At 45.6% G+C, this 21,170-nt stretch overlaps 1 protein-coding gene across 6 annotated transcripts in view; it reads right to left on the minus strand.

Moving 5' to 3' along the window:
- ABCA1 (ATP binding cassette subfamily A member 1) overlaps nt 1–21,170 on the minus strand; it is a 141,470-nt gene that overhangs the window by 40,852 nt on the left and 79,448 nt on the right. For all 6 annotated transcript variants that reach the window (XR_014063903.1, XR_014063908.1, XM_081524458.1 and 3 more), the window contains 14 exons: nt 20,167–20,407; nt 18,168–18,307; nt 17,715–17,831; nt 13,572–13,769; nt 12,592–12,797; nt 11,608–11,784; nt 9,165–9,387; nt 5,936–6,157; nt 4,693–4,897; nt 3,448–3,561; nt 2,616–2,787; nt 1,484–1,615; nt 483–625; nt 107–244 (listed from right to left, as the gene is read on the minus strand). Coding sequence is in view for 4 of the 6 variants with exons in the window: in XM_081524458.1 (XP_081380584.1) it covers nt 107–244; nt 483–625; nt 1,484–1,615; nt 2,616–2,787; nt 3,448–3,561; nt 4,693–4,897; nt 5,936–6,157; nt 9,165–9,387; nt 11,608–11,784; nt 12,592–12,797; nt 13,572–13,769; nt 17,715–17,831; nt 18,168–18,307; nt 20,167–20,407 (2,428 nt within the window). In the remaining 2 variants the exon portion in view is untranslated. The remainder of the gene's footprint in view (nt 1–106; nt 245–482; nt 626–1,483; nt 1,616–2,615; nt 2,788–3,447; nt 3,562–4,692; nt 4,898–5,935; nt 6,158–9,164; nt 9,388–11,607; nt 11,785–12,591; nt 12,798–13,571; nt 13,770–17,714; nt 17,832–18,167; nt 18,308–20,166; nt 20,408–21,170) is intronic.

The following is a 21,170-nucleotide window of genomic DNA, read 5'->3' on the forward strand; positions in this document are numbered from 1 at the left end:
TCTAGTAGGAACAGTCCTGAGATACAGCCAGCCTTTGAGAGCCCCTCCCACCCTCCCTTCCTTCCCCCTCCCAGCCCAGAAGACAGAGTAAATACACATCAGTGACCTTGTCTGTATTTCAGCAGCAGCTCCCATATCCCCCTGCGGGAGTAAGGGTCCACACCGGCTGTGGGCTCATCCAGAATGACAACCTTGGATCCCCCAACAAAGGCCAAGGCCACAGACAGCTTTCTCTGCATTCCACCTACAGAGAGAGGAGACAGGCCTCAGACCAGCCCAGTGAATGACGGCAGAGGGGGCGAGAGACAAGTGGAGGCACCCCCCTGGGGACAAGTCCGGGACACGTTTCTGACCCACCCTTCCCCTCCCTCGAAGCAGGGGACCCTAGGGCAGCCATATTTTGTGTGTGTGTGTGTGTGTGTGTGTGTGTGTGTGTGTGTTTAGAAGGGGAGGTGGAGGAGGAAGGCAGCTCTGGGCCTCACCTGACAGCTGACTTGTTTTGCTTTTCAGTTTGCTGGGCGGCAAACCAACATCCAAGGCCATCTGCTCCATCTCAGCTTTCACATGCTTCTCAGAGAGCCCTTTCAGGCGGGCGTAGAACCAAATGTGCTCCTCGACAGTCAGCCTGGGGATGGAGAGGCAGGTCACTCTGGGCCCCCAGGACACACAGAACACAGTACCTCCTCACCCAGAACATGACAGGCACATTTTTCTTTCCCTGCTTTTTTTTTTTTAACTTTATCCATTTTTGCAAGATAATCTCCAGGAAGGATTCAAGGCAGAACCACAGTGAGCAGCCACATGAGCTGCTCGAGAAACAACACCAAAATTGTGACAGGTCACATCCACTCTATTCCCCGCAGGTCTAGTGGCCGCACATCAGGCAGCAGCAGGTCCTCAGAGAGCCTTTCTCCATGGTCCCTGCAACCACAGAGCTGCCTCGGCCTTAGCCTGGAGCAACTCCCTTGAAACTCAAAGGACCTCAGCCCTGACAGAAGAAGGACCCCTGTAGAGGACACAAGCCTGAGCTACTCACTTAGATAAGAGAAAACTGGGGCCCAGAAGGGGGTGCCCTTGCCCAAGGTCAAGTCTCTGTCTGCTCACCACAGGGGCTCCCTGACTGCTGATGGGCAGGCTGAATGGGAGCAAAGTTCTGAGCAGGAAACAAGGAGCCCACATACTGAGGGCCCTGGGGTATCACCAGGTGAAAGCTGTGGCAGCCTCAGGGAGGGTGTGTGGGAGAGAGGGTTCCTGACTCTAGAAGGACATAATAGACAGCACTACTTCCCCAGCCCCCATCCACCGGCTGGACCAATGTAACACCTCCCACCCCACAACTCACTTTTCCAAAACTGAAGGACAACCAGGTCTCAACATGTCCAAGAAGGTGAGGCCTGCCACCCCTAAAGGTGGTAAAAATGCTTAAGTCCAACTCTGCCCATCACTCCTGACACTCCTCCATAGAGGGCCTGCTGGTACTCACATGTCAAACAGCACATTATGCTGGGGACAGACCCCCAGGTTCTGCCGGATGGTGCTCATCTCGGAGCGGATGTCTTTCCCTAGGATGTACGCAGTGCCCGAGGTGGGAGGGAACAACCCAGTCAGGATGGACCTGAGGACAAAAATGTGAAAGTACAGGAGTCAGCGTTAGCCCTCCTGCCCTGGAGACACTCTATTCTAGGCTGCAGAGCCTGGGCAGAAAGCAGAGGCAGCCACCCTCCACCCTCTTTCCTTCCTAAGAGACCCCAAGGGACACCCACAAAGCACAAGACTCTTTGCCTCAGTGAACTGATAGGGGTGGGCCTATGTGTTGGAAATGGCAATTTCAGCATGCACATTTTTTAAATAAAGATTCCAATTTGCAATGAGAAGTAGACTTTAAAACACATATTTTGTATACCTAAAATCATGTTCAAGTCAAATGGAAAAGTAGAACCAATTATTTAAAGATGAAAATAATTTGTGTGTTAGGATTTTTTAGATTTTAAAGATTTTCTGCAATGTTCGCAATATATTAATTGTGCATTTAAAAAATGCATAACAGGAAAAAGAGGTTACCTCCCCCACTACCAACATACCCTCTGAAATGGTTGATGGGCTACACTGAAAGCCATTGAGGGTAACTCTGGTGTGTTTACGGCCCATGTTCCCTTCTGCAACTGATCATTATAAGGTTCTTATAGGTCCCAGAGAAGGCAGTCTTACAGCCAGCTGCCCAGCTGTTCCTCACATCTGCTTAGAGACAGAGTTTCCAGAAATTGCCTCCTCCCTCCAACACAGCCTATCTTCCTTTTCACATCCTTGCCTCCAAATCCTGACCAAACCAGCCCCAAAGAAACCCCTTCTCAGATGTGTCACAACGTCAGGTTCTAAAACACTGCAGAATTTTGAGAACCAAATGGGAAAGGTCATCAAAAGGTCCCCAGCCTATTTTGACCTGAAGAAATAGTATCTAGGAAAATCCAGCATTTGGAAAGCATTCTTGTGATAAGGTGATATTTTTACACTCATCGACTCCTCATGTGCCCTGCCCTTGCCTTAGGTATGAGTTTCTGACTGTAGGAAAGAACCTTCCTGCAGCTGATTCTGAGAGCGCCACGCCCTCTTCTTACATGGTGGTGGTCTTGCCGGCTCCATTGTGGCCCAGGAAGGAGGTGATCTGCCCCTCGTAGAAATTCAAGGCCAGGCCATCAACAGCCACCTTCATGCCATCTCGGTAAACCTTCATCAGGTTCTGAATGGACACACCCAGTTTCAGATGGGTGGGTTCCTCCTCCATGCAGACTGTGAGAAGACAGGACACAAATGAGCCCACAGAAGACACTAACAAGTGGAAGGTCAAGATGCAGGGTCTTGTAATTTTACAACTGTCCTCTTTCCATGGCTATTTCTGGTTTCTCAGGCAAGCAGGCAACAAACATTTATTTGGGGCCTAACTGGGCACTAGGGTTGGGGATCAGAATCCAGTGAGAAAGGTGCAGGGAGGCTGGGGAAGACGAGGAGGAATGGCAGGGGGAGCAGCCGGATCAGCAGGCAGGGGCGGGTGGTAAGGGATCTCGTGAGCCACACCAAGGACGTCACACGAAGAGAGCAGCAGAGGAGGGAGTTCTGAATGATTTAGGAAGCCATACCGAGCACAAAGTACATGTATACGTGTGGGGGAGACGGGTGGAGGTGAAGGGAGAGATCAAAAGTCATTTTTTTTTAATGAAGCCAAGAAAGCAAAGGAAATGTCCCTTAGGAACTCAGAGAACAACTCCCCCAGAAGTCAACAGCACTGGACACAAATGCAGTGAAGAATTTAGAAAGGGGCACCTCATGTGATGTCCCTGCCCCCAGGGCGGTTTTAGACTCTTCAGGGCGGGAGCCACCCCTTGCCCCCTCAAGGAGGGCCAGGAGGGGCAGCAGCATGGCAGTTGGGGGATGCACGTCAGCAAAACTCACTTTCTGATGCTCCCTTCTGGCTGGAACCAGGGTGGCTCTTCTCATCACATTTCTCGCCGAACCAGTAGGACTTAGTGCAAGGGAAATACCAGGGCCTGGGGATTCCATACTGGCCTGAAAGCCAAGCACAGATGTGAGCCAAACTCTGTGTAACAACCCAGCATCCCCCAGGTATCCCAGCCAGATACATCTTCCTTGGCGTCTCCCCCTGACACAGCCGTTGGGAGACAGGACAGAACGGAATGGAGGTGGGGGAGGAAGGGCTAACATTTGCTGAGCTCTACTATGTATGATAAACACCCTGCACTTCTCTGAATCTTTCCAGCAACCCCACGAGGCAGGTTATCATTCCCACTTTAGAGATGAGGAGATTGAGGGATTAGTGGCCCACTCAAGATCATTCAGCCAGCAAAGTGAAGGACTCAGAATCCGAATCCAGATCTGTACAATATAAAATTGCACATTCAGTGTGGGACATTCAGGTAGTTCAAGTAGGGATAGGTAATCAATATTTCACAGCCACTCCCTTGGAGAAAAATCAGAAAGTGAACCAGAAAGGGTTAAACCTCACTCTCTCAGAATTTGATCTTCTATGAAAATATATCCAAGGCAGGTCTCCGTCAAGAAGATTCATTAGGGAAGTATAAAAATCAACTTTTATGACTACTAATTAGATTAAAGCAAAGGCAAGGGTTTAGAGCCAATATGCATCTTGTTATTCACAAGCTGTACTCAGGAAACAGAACCTCTGCCGGTGGTAACTCGGGGGATACAGAATTTGAGACATGGTTCGGCTTGGGAGGACTCTCCTGGGCAAGCTGACTCAGTGTAACCCACTTGGGCTCACCTCCCAGCACCTACTCTTACCAGTTATGTGGCCACAGGTTAAGTTATTTAACTTCTTTGGGTCATACTCCTCTCATTAGCAAAAACTGGGTAGAACAGTAACTCCCTCACAGCAGTCTTATGAGGATTAAATTGAACCAAAGCATCATTTATAAGACACTGTGCAGGTACCTGACACACAGTGCTCAAGAAATAAGAGTTAGGTCAGTAGTAAAAGCTGTACTTTTAGCATCAGTAGCTTCTCAGAGATCATTTGTTTGCCGTAGGTCTAAAGCCCTAACCACTTTCCAAGGAGACCTGAGCCCTGCAGAAATTCTAGCATAAAAGAGAGGAAAGTGACACGGTTAGAAATTTCTTTTTCCTGGATGAAGACAAAAGCAGTGTGGAAGCCCAGTGTACCTGGAAACACAGCCTCGATGTACCACGTCATCACCCCATAGAGGAAGGTGTCAAACAGCATCATGGAGACAGAGGTAGTGAGGTTGAAGCGATCTTCCTTTGTGGGGCTTTCAAAGAGGTTGTCCCACTGTACCCCAACACCCTGCTCCTCAAAAAGGGCGAAGTACTCACAGCCGAACCCAAAAGCCACAGGAGACATCAGGCTCTGTGTAAAAGAGGCAAAATTCATTCATCCATCTCCTTGTCTCTCATTTTCCTATCACTGCTAATGTAAATGCCACCTGGAGAAATGTGAATTTGCAAAATGGATCAATTACAAGATATGGAAATATTCATCTACAGAGTCCCTTCAGGGGAGTGGGCTCCTTGACAGCATATAAAGTGATTCTATTTATAAGCACTCATTATGCACACGCATTTCAGAAATGCACATATGATGGCATATAAAACTTTTAGAATTTTATGCTTCTAAAAATGCCTCAAGGGCTCAGCAACTGTACCTTATACACACACATACACACACACACAGACACACACACAGGCATTTTTCAGGGTCCTCTCAAGCTCCCTGCTCGGTCAGCGATGGGCTCAGTCTGGGACTGCTGATGCCTAATGGGTCCAGACAGAAACACTTGGAGCATCTTATGGGAAACTCAGGAAACAACTCACTCTTACAGAGACTTGCGTACTTTCAAAGGTCTCTCCTCCTCTGTACAAGGGAAGGGAGTAAAGTCAGGGATTTGTGGGGAGATGGGGCACCTGTTCCTCAGTCTTGAAGTTTAGAAAATATAACTCAAGTTAAACTCCATACTGGGCACAAGGAAGATAAAGGTCCAGAACGAGACAGCTCTGACCTCAAGAACTTTCAGTTCTATCTGTGACTGTGACTTGTGGTGAGCTTAACATGGCCAGTAGAGCTGGGAGATAAAAGGCAGAACTGGCCTCTATGCTCTAAAGGGATTCCCCAGGGCCATTTACCCCCAGCTGGCCCATGGTGCAGTCTGGCTCCCTCAAAACTATCATTCTATTCAATTCAACCAGTGTTCACTCAGAGGCCTAAAGATAAACTACTGAGTAAGACCCAGTCCCTGCCTTCAAGGAGCATACAGTCTAGAATTGAGGTTCAAGTCCCCGTGGAAAGAGAATCTCTTATCTTCTGTTCTCAGCTTGGACTACAAAGCAGAGGTGAAATACCAGGGGTGGCTGTGACTGCAAGTACTGCCGAAGGGCCAGAGTGACTCACCATGAAGATCTTGAGGGTAAAGCCCACATAGTCTTGCCACGCCACACACAGGACGTACGGCAGGTACAGCATGAAGTAAATGATGCCCCCACAGGCAGCCGCCAGGTTGGCTCTGGAGAATAGCGTGCTGATTAAGAAGCACTGCAGGATGGTCACCATGGCGAACACAGACAGAAAGACAAACACCACGCTGGGGTCGCTGTAGGGCAGCAGGTTTCCTAACTGGGAAGAAAGAGACCGAGTAAGACTCTCAATAAGCAATGATCTATGGGAAGCAGCCAGGGCTTATTCCTAGTCATCTTAAAGACAATATAGAGAAATAGCGCTGTTCATTTTTCTGGTGAGTGAGCTGAAGTCTACAGAAGGGAAATGACCAGCCCAAGACCACACAGCAAAAGAACAGTAGAGTCAGAAACAGAACAAAGTCCAGGTTTGATATTCACCAAGGTTCATCTCAACATACAGTTCTGTTCATTGTTTCTCCAAGAAATAATATCACCGTTTATAAGGACTATGAGCACCAAGAAAGAATTGTAGGAGATAGCATCCTATGTGACCTCTCTCTCTCTGAAAGCCAAGGAAAATGGCCAGGCCATCTTAACACCCCCTGTGAGAATGTGCCATGGATTCTGGAGCCACATAACCATCCAAACTCTGTGGACCTGTCAGTTTCTCTCAAGTAGTTGGTTCTGTTTCACAAGGACCTACCAACACACAATTGGCAGAGCAGCTCACACCCACCAGCCACAGAACCCCCATCCCGGCCACAGAGCTCAGTCCTCGCAGTCAGATATCAAAGCTTGACTTCAGCAAGAACTGCTCTGCCATACTGCCGGGTGACCTCAGTGAAGTCCTTAACCTTCCTTGGCCTCATTTCCTTGTATGTTAAATGGGTCACTTAGTGAGGACGTCATAACACAGCATATGCGTGTGTTTTAAATACTGTTTGGCAATCAGTAAGTGCTCACTTGTAATGATTAGTAGCTAGTATTCAGAGGTCAGTCTTCGTTCCAATCCCAAAGAAAGGCAATGCCAAAGAATGCTCAAACTACCACACAATTGCACTCATCTCACATGCTAGTAAAGTAATGCTCAAAATTCTCCAGGCCAGGCTTCAGCAATACGTGAACCGTGAACTTCCAGATGTTCAAGCTGGTTTTACAAAAGGCAGAGGAACCAGAGATCAAATTGCCAATATCCGCTGGATCATCGAAAAAGCAAGAGAGTTCCAGAAAAACATGTATTTCTGCTTTATTGACTATGCCAAAGCCTTTGACTGTGTGGATCACAATAAACTGTGGAAAATTGTGAAAGAGATGGGAATACCAGACCATCTGACCTGTCTCTTGAGAAACCTGTATGCAGGTCAGGAAGCAACAGTTAGAACTGGACATGGAACAACAGACTGGTTCCAAATAGGAAAAGGAGTCCATCAAGGCTGTATATTGTCACCCTGCTTATTTAACTTATATGCAGAGTACATCATGAGAAATGCTGGGCTGGAAGAAACACAAGCTGGAATCAAGATTGCCGGGAGAAATATCAATAACCTCAGATATGCGGATGACACCACCCTTATGGCAGAAAGTGAAGAAGAACTAAAGAGACTCTTGATGAAGGTGAAAGAGGAGAGTGAAAAAGTTGGCTTAAAGCTCAACGTTCAGAAAACTAAGATCATGGCATCTGGTCCCATCACTTCATGGGAAATAGATGGGGACACAGTGGAAACAGTGTCAGACTTTATTTTTTTGGGCTCCAGAATCACTGCTGATGGTGACTGCAGCCATGAAATTAAAAGACGCTTACTCCTTGGAAGGAAGGTTATGGCCAACCTAGATAGCATATTGAAAAGCAGAGACATTACTTTGCCAACAAAAGTACGTCTAGTCAAGGCTATGGTTTTTCCAGTGGTCATGTATGGATGTGAGAATTGGACGGTGAAGAAAGCTGAGCGCCAAAGAATTGATGCTTTTGAACTGTGGTGTTGGAGAAGACTCTTGAGAGTCCCTTGGACTGCAAGGAGATCCAATCAATCCATCATAAAGGAGATCAATCCTGGGTGTTCATTGGAAGGTCTGATGTTGAAGCTGAAACTCCAATACTTTGGCCACCTCATGCTCATGCTCATGACTCATTGGAAAAGACCCTAATGCTGGGTAGGATTGGGGGCGGAAGGAGAAGGGGACTACAGAGGATGAGATGGTTGGATGGCATAACTGACTCGATGGACATGGGTTTGGGTGGACTCCGGGAGTTGGTGATGGACAGAGAGGCCTGGCGTGCTGCAATTCATGGGGTCGCAAAGAGTCGGAGACGACTGAGCGACTGAATTGAACTGATTCAATTAATTGTTAGTTCCTTTTCCTTGGTACTCCTCTGCTTTTAACAACGTTTATTTTTAAAAGATGCATTCTTTAATGAAACAATTGAGAAAAAATTGGCACATAAATCTATTAATGTAAGGGGTAGACACAGAACTGCGCTGTACAGAGTCCCCTTCATGGAAAGGCTTGCTGACTGGCTGTCAGTGGACAGCCTCAGGTGGCAACTGCTCTGGGTTTGTCCCAGCTGCAGAAAGTTATCCAGCCCTGGGGCACATCTTTCCAGTTACTAATTGAGAGGTCTAGGACTATGGATCGTCAGAGAGGGAAGCCTTGGGGTAACCTAAAGGGCTGGACATTTCATCTCCATGGCCAGAGTGCCCAGGGGCTCAGCCATGCACCACAGTTCACTTCTGTCTCTGCTCAATCCTGCATCCTCTCCATTCCTTGTATAGATATAGATCCTTAAGAAACAAACATACACCGAACTTCATCTTAGCCTCTGCTTCCAGAAAATCTTAACCTACAACAGTATCTATCCTTCTGATTATGGTTTTTAGAAATTCTGGCAGAATCGTCACCCAGTGCATACATCTAGGAAAATGAGTAACTCTCAGATACTGTCACAAGCCATTGCCAAGCAGATAGCATGGTGTAGATAAAAACACACTCACCTAGGACATGAGACTCCTAGGTTCAGTCCGGCTTAGCTACTAACCAGCGGGGTTGATACTGGGCAAGTTGCTGCCCTTCTTGGGTTCTCACCAAGTTTTATCACTTTTCCCAACTATAAAATGAAGGAATTGCAGGGACTGCACCTCTGACCCTATCCCTCCCAAACAATCTGTGCTTTTCTTCTGATCCGGTAGCCCAGGGGGCACAGGGAGGAGCCGGTGAAGCAGCCTTACTTTCAGGATGACCACCAGTAGGCCGGCGCTCACAAGCAGAGGGATGAGGCTGCTGATGAACCAGCTGAACCAGAGGATACCATTGTCCAGGCCCATGATGCGCATGGTCTCCTTCAGCCGTGCCTCCTTCTCGTACACAATGCCCTTGATGATCACAGCCACTGAGTAGATCCAGGCCAGTGTCATGAAGAGAGGCATGGACCGGCTCATGACCCGCAGGAAGCTGGAAGAGCAGGGGAGGATTAAAGGCAAGAGTGAGCCAGGCTCCTGGGCCAACAACTCTGGGCCTGCCTGCAAGAGAAATCACCAAGACCAAGCCCGAGCTGGGCAGACCTGTGCACCCTGACAGGAATGCTTTGTGAGCAGGGCAATGCAGTGATTAAAAACTATTAACAACGTGATGCCAAAGAAAACCTCTTTGAAGGCTTGCTTTAGTAACTAGATAACTATCAGAGGTCATTAAGCCTAAATGTGATTTTTTTTTTTCTTTTTTTTTTTTAATAAATTTATTTATTTTAGTTGGGGGCTAATTACTTTACAATATTGTAATAGTTTTTGCCATACATTGACATGAATCAGCCATGGGTTTACATGTGTTCCCCTTCCTGGACCCCCCACCCACCTCCCTCCCCATCCCATCCCTCTGGGTCATCCCATTGCCCCGGCCCTGAGCCCTTGTCTCATGCATCGAACATGGAATGGTGTTCTGTTTCACATATGATAATATACATATTTCAATGCTATTCTCCCAGAACGTCCCACCCTCACCTTCTCCCTCAGAGTCCATAAAATTGTTCTATGCATCTGTGTCTCTTATTCTGTCTCGCATATAGGGTTATCGTTACCATCTTTCAAATTCCATATATATGCATTAGTATACTGTATTGTTGTTTTTCTTTCTGGCTTACTTCACTCTGTATAATGGGCTCCAGTTTCATCCATCTCAGTAGAACCGATTCAAATGTATTTTTTTTAATGGCTGAGTAATGGTGTGGAGATTCCTTAAAAAATTGGGAATAGAACTGCCATATGACCCAGCAATCCCACTGCTGGGCATACACACCGAGGAAACCAGAATCGAAAGAGACGCGTGTACCCCAATGTTCATCGCAGCACTGTTTACAATAGCCTAAATGTGATTTTAAAGTACTAAAACAAAGCCAACAAAACCAAAAACCCAACTCTTTTCCTCATGAAAGTTCAACATCTTCAAGGTCATCTCACTATCAGCTTGCCTTGCACAACTGTTATGACAGATGGTGCAGAAACACACCTCAGGCAGCTCCTGTCAGTAACATTTCAGATTTCAGATTCCAAACTAGAAAATGAAATGCAGTGAAGTCAAAGGGACACAGAATCTAGACTCTGAAACTCAAGGTTCAAATCTCAGCTTTACCACTTATGCACTTACAGGGTATGTGACAACAGGCGTGGCCCCATCTTAATATGTCCTTTCTAGAGTAAACCCTGGCTTAGGGGGGTCTTGGAAAAATCTTCCTTTGGAAAATACTGACTAATCTTTCTGAAGGTGAAAAACAAGATAAATCCAGGTGACCTGGAAAAGCTAGAATGAACCCTGCAAGTAAAAGGGTGGTTCAATAAGAAGCTGGGAGAAATACAAGGAGAGTAACCCTGCTACTTCTGCAGTCTGATCTCTACACACCCACACACACTCACTCACCCTCACCCTCACACAACAGAGAATGAAAGAGTTTCCAGAATTTGGAAGAGACATGACATACTTCAGATGCCTGCAATAACTACACCTCTGCCCATTCTTGCCCTCTCACAAGAAATCATGAGCCATAGAGCCACAGTCCCCACTTGGCAGCACAATGACTAAGCACTAAAAGATTATCTATCTAGAAAGTCTAAGATAAAATGGACTTGTTCAGTTTTATTTGCATTGTTTGAAAATGTGGTTTACCACTTACTGAGAAGAAGAAAAATTGATGTGAAGTCAGCTTTTCGAGGTCCATAATACCATGCCTCTGTGTTTGGGGGACATGTGGATGTGTGTATGTATTTAGCATGTTCTTGTCATGACACATTTTAAACTTGGAGATTGGGCCAATTTTGACCAAAAGGATAGAGTGTGAAAAATAAAAGTTCTGGAAACTGTAGACCAGAAAGGAGTGAGGATTACTGTATGTGGTGTGTGTTCATGTGTGCCTGTGCCTCAAACTGTCAGCTACCTACATCTAGCATCTTATTTCCTGAAATCGCCACACAACTTCCAAAACAATTGTTTTGCAGTAGCCACAGTCTTGTTTTCATCAATTTTTTGACCAGTATCAACACACATATAAAATAAATTTAACCAAAGCTTCTGTTTCCTCTCTTGGCATGTGTGTGTGTGTGCATGTGTGTGTGTGTGTGTGTGTGTACACACCCCATGTGGCAACAGTGCTAACCAGTTAAGTAAAGGTGGCGGCTAACTTACATGTCATCAACGTAACAGGGGTAAGGCATCTGCTGCATGTACACGCCAGTTTTCTTCTCTGTGCCCGTCAGCACCCTGATGATTGCCTGCTCCACCACATCCTGCAAGTAAGCGAAGCCTCCCCAGACATACCGCATATCTTCAAAGGGGTCAGCCCGAGGACCGGGGTCCCAGTACCTTAAATCAAGCCACAGACGATTGAACATTTCTTAGAACACAACAAAAAATTCAATCACCCATAAGCCTACCACCACTACAGAGTCACTGTTTTTATTTCTGCATCATACTTTGTGGTCTCAGTGACACATGCATGCATGCTGAATTGCTTCAGTCTTGCCCGACTCTTAGGGATGCTATGGACTGTAGCCCACCAGGCTCCTCTGTCCATGGGATTCTCCAGGCAAGAATACTGGAGTGGGTTGCCGTGCCCTCCTCTAGGGGATCTTCCCGACCCAGGGATTGAACCTGTGTCTCTTATGTCTCCTGTACTGGCAGGTGGGTTATTTACCACTAGCACCACCTGGGAAGCCCTCAGTGATGTGTACATGTTTTTAAATAGATATAATCAGAATGAGCAAACACTTGTTGGTTTGGTTTTTTTTCCCTCCTCCATTGCTTCCTAACATTACTACAAGTGGACGTGTCAAAATTCACTTTATCATTTTTTATCTTGGTTATTTGCCCCCTTTTATAGAAATGGATAGCATTAGCACAGGGAACCTAATGTCTTTTCTTCTTTCTTTGTTCCAGTTGATTTAATTCCTTAGGACTAACTCCCTTGAATGGAAATGCAAAACGAAAAGACAAGGATATTTTATGACCTTTGAAACAGCTGTCTCCACAATGAATGTGCCAGTTACACCAAAATCATGCCACTGATTTATCTTTGTTTGAAACTTTTTACAAAATTATTAAAGTACCTCCAGTCACATTAGCTGCTCTTGACTTCTCTAAGACTGGCTGGTACAATGAGATTCCACTTACCCGTCCTTGATCTTATTTGTCCTCTCCACATTGTCAATGTCCATCCGGATCTTGTACTTGACATGATGCGGTAACTCGACACTGCCAGGAGCGATTCCAGTGAACACAACTCCAGCCCAGAACTTGCGCTCATCCAAGAGCTCCATGGACTTGTTGATGAGCAGAACCTCTGTCGCTACTGGTTCTAGCTTGTTCAGGTTCACACACTGAAGGAAGAACAGCCATCATGAGAATGCTGACGGCCAGGAAAACAAGCAGTGGCCAAGGCAGCGTCTATGCTAAGAAAGAAGTGCTAAGTGCGTGTCTTTGTTAATCCTCATCCTCTCACATCATTCTCCAATATTCAATTGAAAAGGGATTATTTGGGTTTTCATCTTAGCAATTTAAGAGAACTGTTGAACGTACTTTAGAGATAAGTTACTCATACTGATTTTTGTGGAGGGAAAGGGATTTAAACAATGATCAGGCATCATTTTCTTCTGCTTTCTTAGTAATTTTGAGTCATAACAACTAATCAAACAGACAAAACAAACTTTCATTTGTCCCTATTAAGTCACATCATTTTTAGGACTCAAGTTTTTTAAACGTAATCAGTCCTATTAGATTTTATGTAGGTTTCATAAGTAACACTTTTTTAAGGGAATGCTTTGTTGCCATTAGGTAGTTGGACATCAAAACATAGGAAAAACTAGAAGAAAATGGATAGAGATATTCTTGAGTCAGACAGAATAAAGCTAGATGTTAGGTCTGTTCCTGTCTGTCTGTCTCATTCATTCAACTAAAAATTTTTTGAGTGCCTTTTCATACACCACCTGTATATTTAAGTGTCTTTTCATACACAATATGTATTAGGTTGGAGGGATGCTACTGTAAATAAGACTACACAAAATTTCTAAACTACTCCAGTCTGAACCTTATTGCATCACCTCAGAGAAAGAAGCCAAAGCCTTTTCTAAATGGTCCAAGGAATAGTTCCTCACCTCCATGAAACGAGAGATGGTCTGGATTGCCTGGTTGGTCTCATTGAAGGCTTCCCTCCAGGTGTACACGGAGCCATTGGTGGACTGCACATCCTCTGGCTGCTTGGCCAGAAATGCCACAATATCTTTGGCCGTCCAGTCTAAGCCTTCCAATCGCTGTTCCCAAAAGTCATCATTGCCTCTGCTGTCCAACAGGGTCTGCCATTCCAATGACAAAGTACAACTAAGTCTTGATGAGCACTATATGATTTACAAAACCCTTTCACATACACTGTCATTTTTTTATCTTTATAAAAACTGTGAGGTAGGTAACAGTGTTTGCATTTTACAGGTGAGACCACTGAGGCTGAAAAAAATAACTTTTTATCAAGGATGAGTCATACACTAACAGGCATGGAATTGACCAGTCAATGTCAGTCCAGTCTGAATCCAGTTTCCAGTATAGCTTAACAGTAAACACTATTAACTACAGTAACAACAATAATCATACTTATACTCTATACAATTACTATGTTGGATTAAACACTTTACCTCATACAACTTCATAAGGAAAGTATGTCTATTAGTTTCCATTTCACAGATGAGAAAACAGGTTCATAGAAGTTAAGTCCCTAACCATAAGGCCACACAGCTAATAAGTAACAAAGCCAGGATATGAGACATGGGCTCTCAGATTGTATTGCACCTTCCCCCTGCATTATATCATCTTCTTCTTTTGAGACCCAAGCTGATAACTCCTCATAAAGACCCTTATTTCTAGACTGAATTAAGACAAACCTGTTTAGCTTAGGGAAAGAATGCTGCTGTTAAACCAAGTGAAACCTGATCCTTCCCAATTACAGGATGCTTGGGTCATGATGAAAAGGAAGCCTATCTTCCATTTCTTTTTCCTTGGCTGGCTGGCTCTCCACACAGGTCAACGTGGAAGAGCAGGAAAATCAATCAGGCGCTCAACCAGCAGGTGCAGAGGACCGGGGCAGAGGCCTGCAAAGATATGCTGCCAGAAAAATGGGTCTGTTTCAACCTCGGCTCATGGAAAAGAGAATCAGCCACAACTCCTGTCATACCTTCAAGAAGGCAGATGAAACTGACTCTGCTGAAATGGAATCTCTAAAGGCCAAACTCTGCTATTCTTAAAACCAGTCTCATTGCTACTAACATTATAAGCTTTTCCCCATGTGGCTTCATATTTATTATTTTAATGGGAGCATAATAGTTTTTATAGGGTATATAAACTATAATTTCATTAACTATTCCCATACTGCAAAACATTTAGTCTATTTCTAATTTTTCACAAAAAACAATTATTATAGCAATAACATTCTGTTTTGTAGGGTGACTTCTTTCTTTAAAATTATTTCTGCATGGCATACATCCCTGAGGGTGTGTAGAATGGAAGTACACAGGATAGCACACTTTTTATGGTTCTTACAATTTTCATTCCAAATTGCTTTCCTATAGGGAATAACAAATTATATTGTCATCAGTTAGGATATATATTTTTATTAACATAACAGATACAAAATTGTATCTCACAAAGGTGCACAGGGGAATGGGTTAGCGATTCTGAAATGATTTGATTTGAGACTTGAACTGAACAAATAAAACCTGAGTGAAGACATGCAGTATTTGAGGTGAGGTCCGCCCTGCCCAGTGCGGCTTCTGAGCAATACAGCCAAGGAGAGAAGCAAGGCCTAAGAGACGTGCACAGTGGGATCACTGACTACATGACTCTAGGGTATGAAGAGCACCCTCAGGAGCAGTGTCCGTGGAGAAAGCAGAGACTGAAGGTGAAGGGAAGAAATAGCAGCTCAGAAAGAATAGTTGAGCATCAATGGGTTCCATGCCTCAACAAAGAAGTGCCTCCAGATTTGTGGGTGCCTCTGGATAGAACAGGGGCAGACAGAACCAGACAGAGCAGAAGATAAGAGCTACCATAGAGTAGAGGGGTGTTTGCCGGGGGGCTGGGGAAACACAGAGGTAAAGGGTATGATGTTCCCATTATTAGATCTGAGAATCTGATGTATAGCATGGTGACACAGTTAATGATACCATCCTGTACACTTGACACTTGTGAAGAGGTAACTAGGTGAAGGAAGGGACATGTTACTTAGCTCCAATGTGGTGATCATTTCACAGTGCACACATATATCAAAACACCAAGTTGTATACGTTAAATACATACAGTTTTAATTTGTCAATTGCACCTCAATAAAGTTGAAAAAAAAAAGAGCTACCCCAAGAGAACCAGAAGTCTCAGGCACTGACTCATGTACCAGATGTGAGGCTACAGGGGGTGCAGAGGACTGAGAAGCCCAAGCTTGTGGAGGGAAATAAACACTCCTCAGTAGAGAAAAGAAAGCAGTTGGAGGAAGCTCCTTCGACTTCCACCCACAGGCTGATGAGTCCCTAACTGCTGTCTCCAGCCTAACCAACCAGTTACACTCCAAGCCCTAGTACCCACTTACTTGTTGGACATCCCTACCATCCATCAGCTAGAAATTAAGAATCACTCCGAAACTGCCCTCTCTTTCACCCCTCCACAACCAATCAGTCACCAGGCTTTACCCCACCAGGGTAGCCTCTGCCCTAGTCTCTGCTTTCCATCTTTCCTCTCTTCAACCCACCTGTCAAACCAGAGTAATGCATACATTGCCAAAAACCCTTCCATGGGTTTGGTAATGGTGTGTCAGAGCTTAAAGTAAAAGTCCTTGGCTTGACCCTCAAGGCCCTCTCAACCACACACTGTGCCTTTTTCCCCAGCCACAGCTCCTACATTCCCTACTGCACATCCTGGGCTCTCCAGCAGGATTCCCAATGAATGCCACGGCCATGTTGACAAGGGCCTCGTCCCACAAGAACTGACAGCCTGTGACCTGCTGGAGCATCCAAGTCAAACTCTCTATTTAAGAGCAGGGGAAGCATCTATCTGCCTACAAACTAAAATTCATGGAGCTCCTTCAACATGGCCCCTCATCACCTTCTGAGACTCAGAAGGAGAGAAGTCCAACAAGTAGGAATGTAGATTCTAAGGAGAGGACCAGAATAAGACGTCTGAGACCACATCAAGATCTATGACACTGTGTTTTTGTGGCTGGACCACATGAATTCCTTTTGGAGGAGAGACTGGACCCAACAGAGATCATCACTGAGGGGCATAAGTTGTTGTTGTTATTATTAGTCAGGAATATTCACTCAATCCATACAAATTATTGTTCATGCTTCCCTGACTCAAGTCCCTTGGTTTTTAAAGGCTCCCAATTCAAGAATTAAATTGCAGGACCAGTGCAACAAAGATGACTCAGCTTTCCCATCACTGGAAGGCCCCCAGGATATGGTCCCTCCTAGGGCATCTCGGGAGGGTCCTCAGCCTGTGAGAGTACCTCTCAGGGTAGATATACCACCCGTAACACCCAGCTGCCCTTCTGATCAATGACGTGCCAAGACAAGAAACCTGGCAAAATCCATTCGTGCTTCTTAATAGCAGCAGGAACAAAAAGGAAGAGGCCTCGCTCACCATGGAGACAGGAAATAGTCTAATGATTCTCTGACTCAGCCCAAGGCAGGATGATGTGATTAAATGGCACTCAGGCTCAAACAAAGGAGACATTTCGTTCTTGCTCAGACTCCTCTGCTTCTGAATCCAATTGTCTTTAGAGCACTTATCCCTTGTCAAGTGGTTCTGAAGCACTAAGTGAAATTCCCCTCCACGTAGTAACAGCGGCTCCTCACTCACACGGCGCCTCAGGGAGCAAGTATCTGTGATGAGTCTGCAGGTCAGAACAGGCTTTTGCTCACACAGCTCTGTCCAAGACCTACCAGGACACAGTAGGGCTGAGTAAGGTGCTGTGGCTCTACAGCCAGAAAATAGTCAAGGTCTTGTAATCACCAAACTCTTCCTCCAAATACCAGTCCTAAGTTTCTTGGAACTCTGATTTTGACTATCAGATGCCTTGATGCTGATGTGCCTGAGATGGTGTAATCTGTGCACCATCACCTATACCTCTGCCAAGTGACAGCCCTGGGGCTTGAGCTGTGCTCAGCCCCTCTGTACTGGGTTCAATGTAAACAACTCTCCTCTCAGTCACTTCTTGGGAAGTAAAGAGCATCAAGCAGGCACACAGTAATCAGAGGGACACTCACCCGGACAAGGTCCATTTCTGAGCTGCTCTCCATAAAGGTCCAGAACTTGGGGCTGAGCTCTTGCCACATGCCTTCTAGATCATGAAACACAGCCAGTTCCTGGAAGGTCTTATTCACCTGGAGTCAACCAGGAAGCCAGGAGCAGAAAAAAATAAAAGAGGGGCAGAGACATGAGAAACTCAGCTACTCCCTAAAAAGACACCCCATCACAGAAGCCCTTTTCCTGTGCTTCCCATCCCCAAGAAGTGCCTGCCTGCAGTGGGGATTCAAACACCCAAGACTGGAGAGCTGGCCCTCAACAGTTAGCTGGGGCCTAGGTCAGATTGGAGGTCCTCATTCTTTGGAAATCCCAGAAAAGTATACTCAATATACTCCATCTGAAGCCACCTTTATATTTTTGTTCTTAATTCTAGGAAGAGTCTGTTGAGGGCCTCTTGGGCCCAGGTGGCTTACCTCAGTCATAAGCTGCCTTGTAACTGGAGTGTCAGGTGTATACAGGATCTTTCCAACAAGCAGGGGCTTGAGAGCTTTCCATATGATGCGGGAAAGAGGACTGGACTCCAGATTCTTCATCAAATCATTGCAATAAGGAGCTGTGAAAAGGATGAAAGGCAAATATTTGTATGCATGGTCATATATTTGTAGAAGCTAACAAAAGCTTTAGAACCAGCTGGTCAGTCATAGGTTTAAATCTCAGCTCTGCCACTTAATGGTTATGTAACAACTTCAGATTTGTGCCTCAGTTGACTCCTCTGTAAAATTAAAGTTAATGACATCTGCTTAGCAGAGATGTGGAGAGGATTAACTGAGATGATATTGGTGGAGCCCCTAGAACAATGCTAGATAAATAATCAAAGTTTATTATAACACTGATGATGTCACAACTGAGACAATATAGAAAAATACCTTTTACTATGCACAAGCCTAGAGTTGTAACTCTAGATGACTTAACACTAGCCTTCAACACTTTGTTTCCACTGGAAACAGAGGGTTGAATTTCAGACTCTAGTTTTCAAGCAGAAATAAAAAATCTCCCTTCAATTACTAAGTCTCATAACAAGTACCTGTAATAAATGTAATGAATATCTCAAAGTGAAAAATCCGAAGTCATAATAGATAGCAAGGTCTGATTATCCAGAAAGATTCCCAAATTTTTAAAAAATTTCACTCTGGGTTCTTTTAGATTCCAAGTATCCTCTACATGCTGCAAAGATAATATTTAAAAACAAAAACAAAAAAGAGGACTTGCTCACAGTTGTAGCTGTTGTGAAAATGAAGGCTCCCTCAGGTTGGCTTACAAAGCGAGGGAGCAGAGGGGATGGCATTTCAGAAAACTGCCTACAGCGCCCTTCCCTTCAGGCTCACAAAGCAACCTGCCACGGCTGGAGTGCTTCACTCCAGAGAAGAATAAAAGGTTCTTATGTTACAGTAATGCACTAAAAGCCACCTCACTCAGTGTCTGAAAGACACACCTGTGGTTAGAAATGGAGAAAGGCTCACTTGCATCATGTTTTCAAGGAAAACAATGCCGTTGTCTACAGCTGTAACACTGGCTCCTCGCTGCCACAGGCATAGGACACACATCCCCACAAAACTGCCCAAGCGTGGGGAGCAGATATGGTGTAAAAAGGTTCTCTAATGACACCTTGTAGCTAAGAACCAAAAACAAACTGCAGATCAAATGCCCGAGTCTGATGGCACACATGCCACCATGAACAGGTATTCTGGAGGTCATGTGTTGTTTATGGACAAAAAGCATGGAGCCACGCAGACCTGGTTTAATCCGGATTCTTGTGGATTAGCTACAGTGTGACTGTGACCAAGTCACTGAACCTCTCCAAGCCTATAAAATGTGGGGCTATAAAACCTTCCTTGCAAGGAATTCCCCGCCAGAGGTCAAGGTTCCATCCCTGGTTGGGGAACTAAGATCCCACAAGCTGTGGTCCTGCACAGCCAAAAAAAGAAAAAAACACAAAAAACCTTCCTTGCAGGGTTAAATGAATTAACTTAAAAAAAAAAAATCCAAAGGACACAGGAAATGTTCCCTAAATGCTATCTTTCATTATTGTTGTTATTGTTAAATTTTTATTATAAAGCATATCTCAAGGAGGAAAAGGAAAGGGAGACAGGGAAAATGAGAAGAACCTTGATCACTCTGGGAACCACCTTCAGACATACCCCAGAAAACTGGAGAGAGTGACGTTCAATCATCCATTCACTTGATAAAAACACTGTATGCCTGGGACATGCAAGGCCCCTTTCACACAAATGGGGACAATTCACTGATTAGAAAAAGATTCCCTCCTCTAGGAGCTCTGTCTGGGTGGCAAACAGACATGTAAACAAGCACTCACTGCTGCTATGTAGGATGAGGGTAAGCACGAGAGAGGGGGTCCACAGGGCTGAGTCTGGGATGGAGGTGGTGCCAGGGCCTGGCTGTGCAGACACTCACACGTAGAGTTATCATAGAGGGTGCCAGCGTCGTCCTCCGTGCCATTGCCCCCGAAGAGGGCTTTGTAGTTGTTGTCCTCGTACCAGTTCAGGGACTTGATCTTCAGGCCCCCGCCCTCGGGATGGCCGCAGATGATGCGGGACACAGCCTGGTAGATCTGGGTGGAGGAGCTGGAGCTGTTCACGTTGGTCAGAAACACCACCTCCTGCCGCATGTCACTCCAGCTCCTCATGCTGAACAGCTGGGGGAGGGAGCAGGTGGAAAAGGAAAGGAAAGAGGGGGGAAGGTTGAAGACACAGAAGACAAAGATAACAGGTTAGTTTCCTCACCTCTGCAAAGCCTTCTCCCAGCACATAACTTGTCTGACGTCCCCTCTCAGAAGCCTTGTGATGGGACCGCCAGAGCCATGCTCCTCGTCTGTGGTAGAGGTAATGGCGTCATCTGAGAGACTGAGATGGAGATTCTGGTCTATCTAGAGTTCAAATCCTCATTGTCACCGGGTGCCCAGGTGATTCCCATACACATGAAAGACTGAAGTACAGCCTAGAAGTTGGTGGAGCCCCTGGTGATGGGCTTTATCTCATTCACATTATCGGGTTTATAGACGAGGATGCTTCCCTTGAAGAATTATGTGTTCACATGTGTACATCGGGAACTGCTCACATTCTCGGTCATGGCCTCATTTCTAAAACACCTCAAACTTCAGTGTGGAAACTGAGGTACCCTCTGCCCCTTGGCAGAAAAGGCACCGTGTAGGAAATCCCCACCCTCGTCTCAGCTAAGCGCCAGGCACTGGGAAGGAGCACACGATGGGAGCTCGACTTTGAATCTCATCCACGTCCTCACTGGCTCACAACCTTCAGAAAGTCACTTCTCTGAGGCCCCACTTCTGATCAAGACGACGAAGCTAAAACAGAGCGTGGCGAGAAGAACATCACACAATATCCGATCTCCAAGAAGGCCCTGCACAGAACAGCCCCTGCCTGGAAGAGGCAGGGGCCCCA

This window comes from Giraffa tippelskirchi, chromosome 1 (assembly GCF_054371585.1).
Source record: "Giraffa tippelskirchi isolate mGirTip1 chromosome 1, T2T-mGirTip1v1.2.pri, whole genome shotgun sequence".
NCBI lineage: Eukaryota > Metazoa > Chordata > Mammalia > Artiodactyla > Giraffidae > Giraffa > Giraffa tippelskirchi.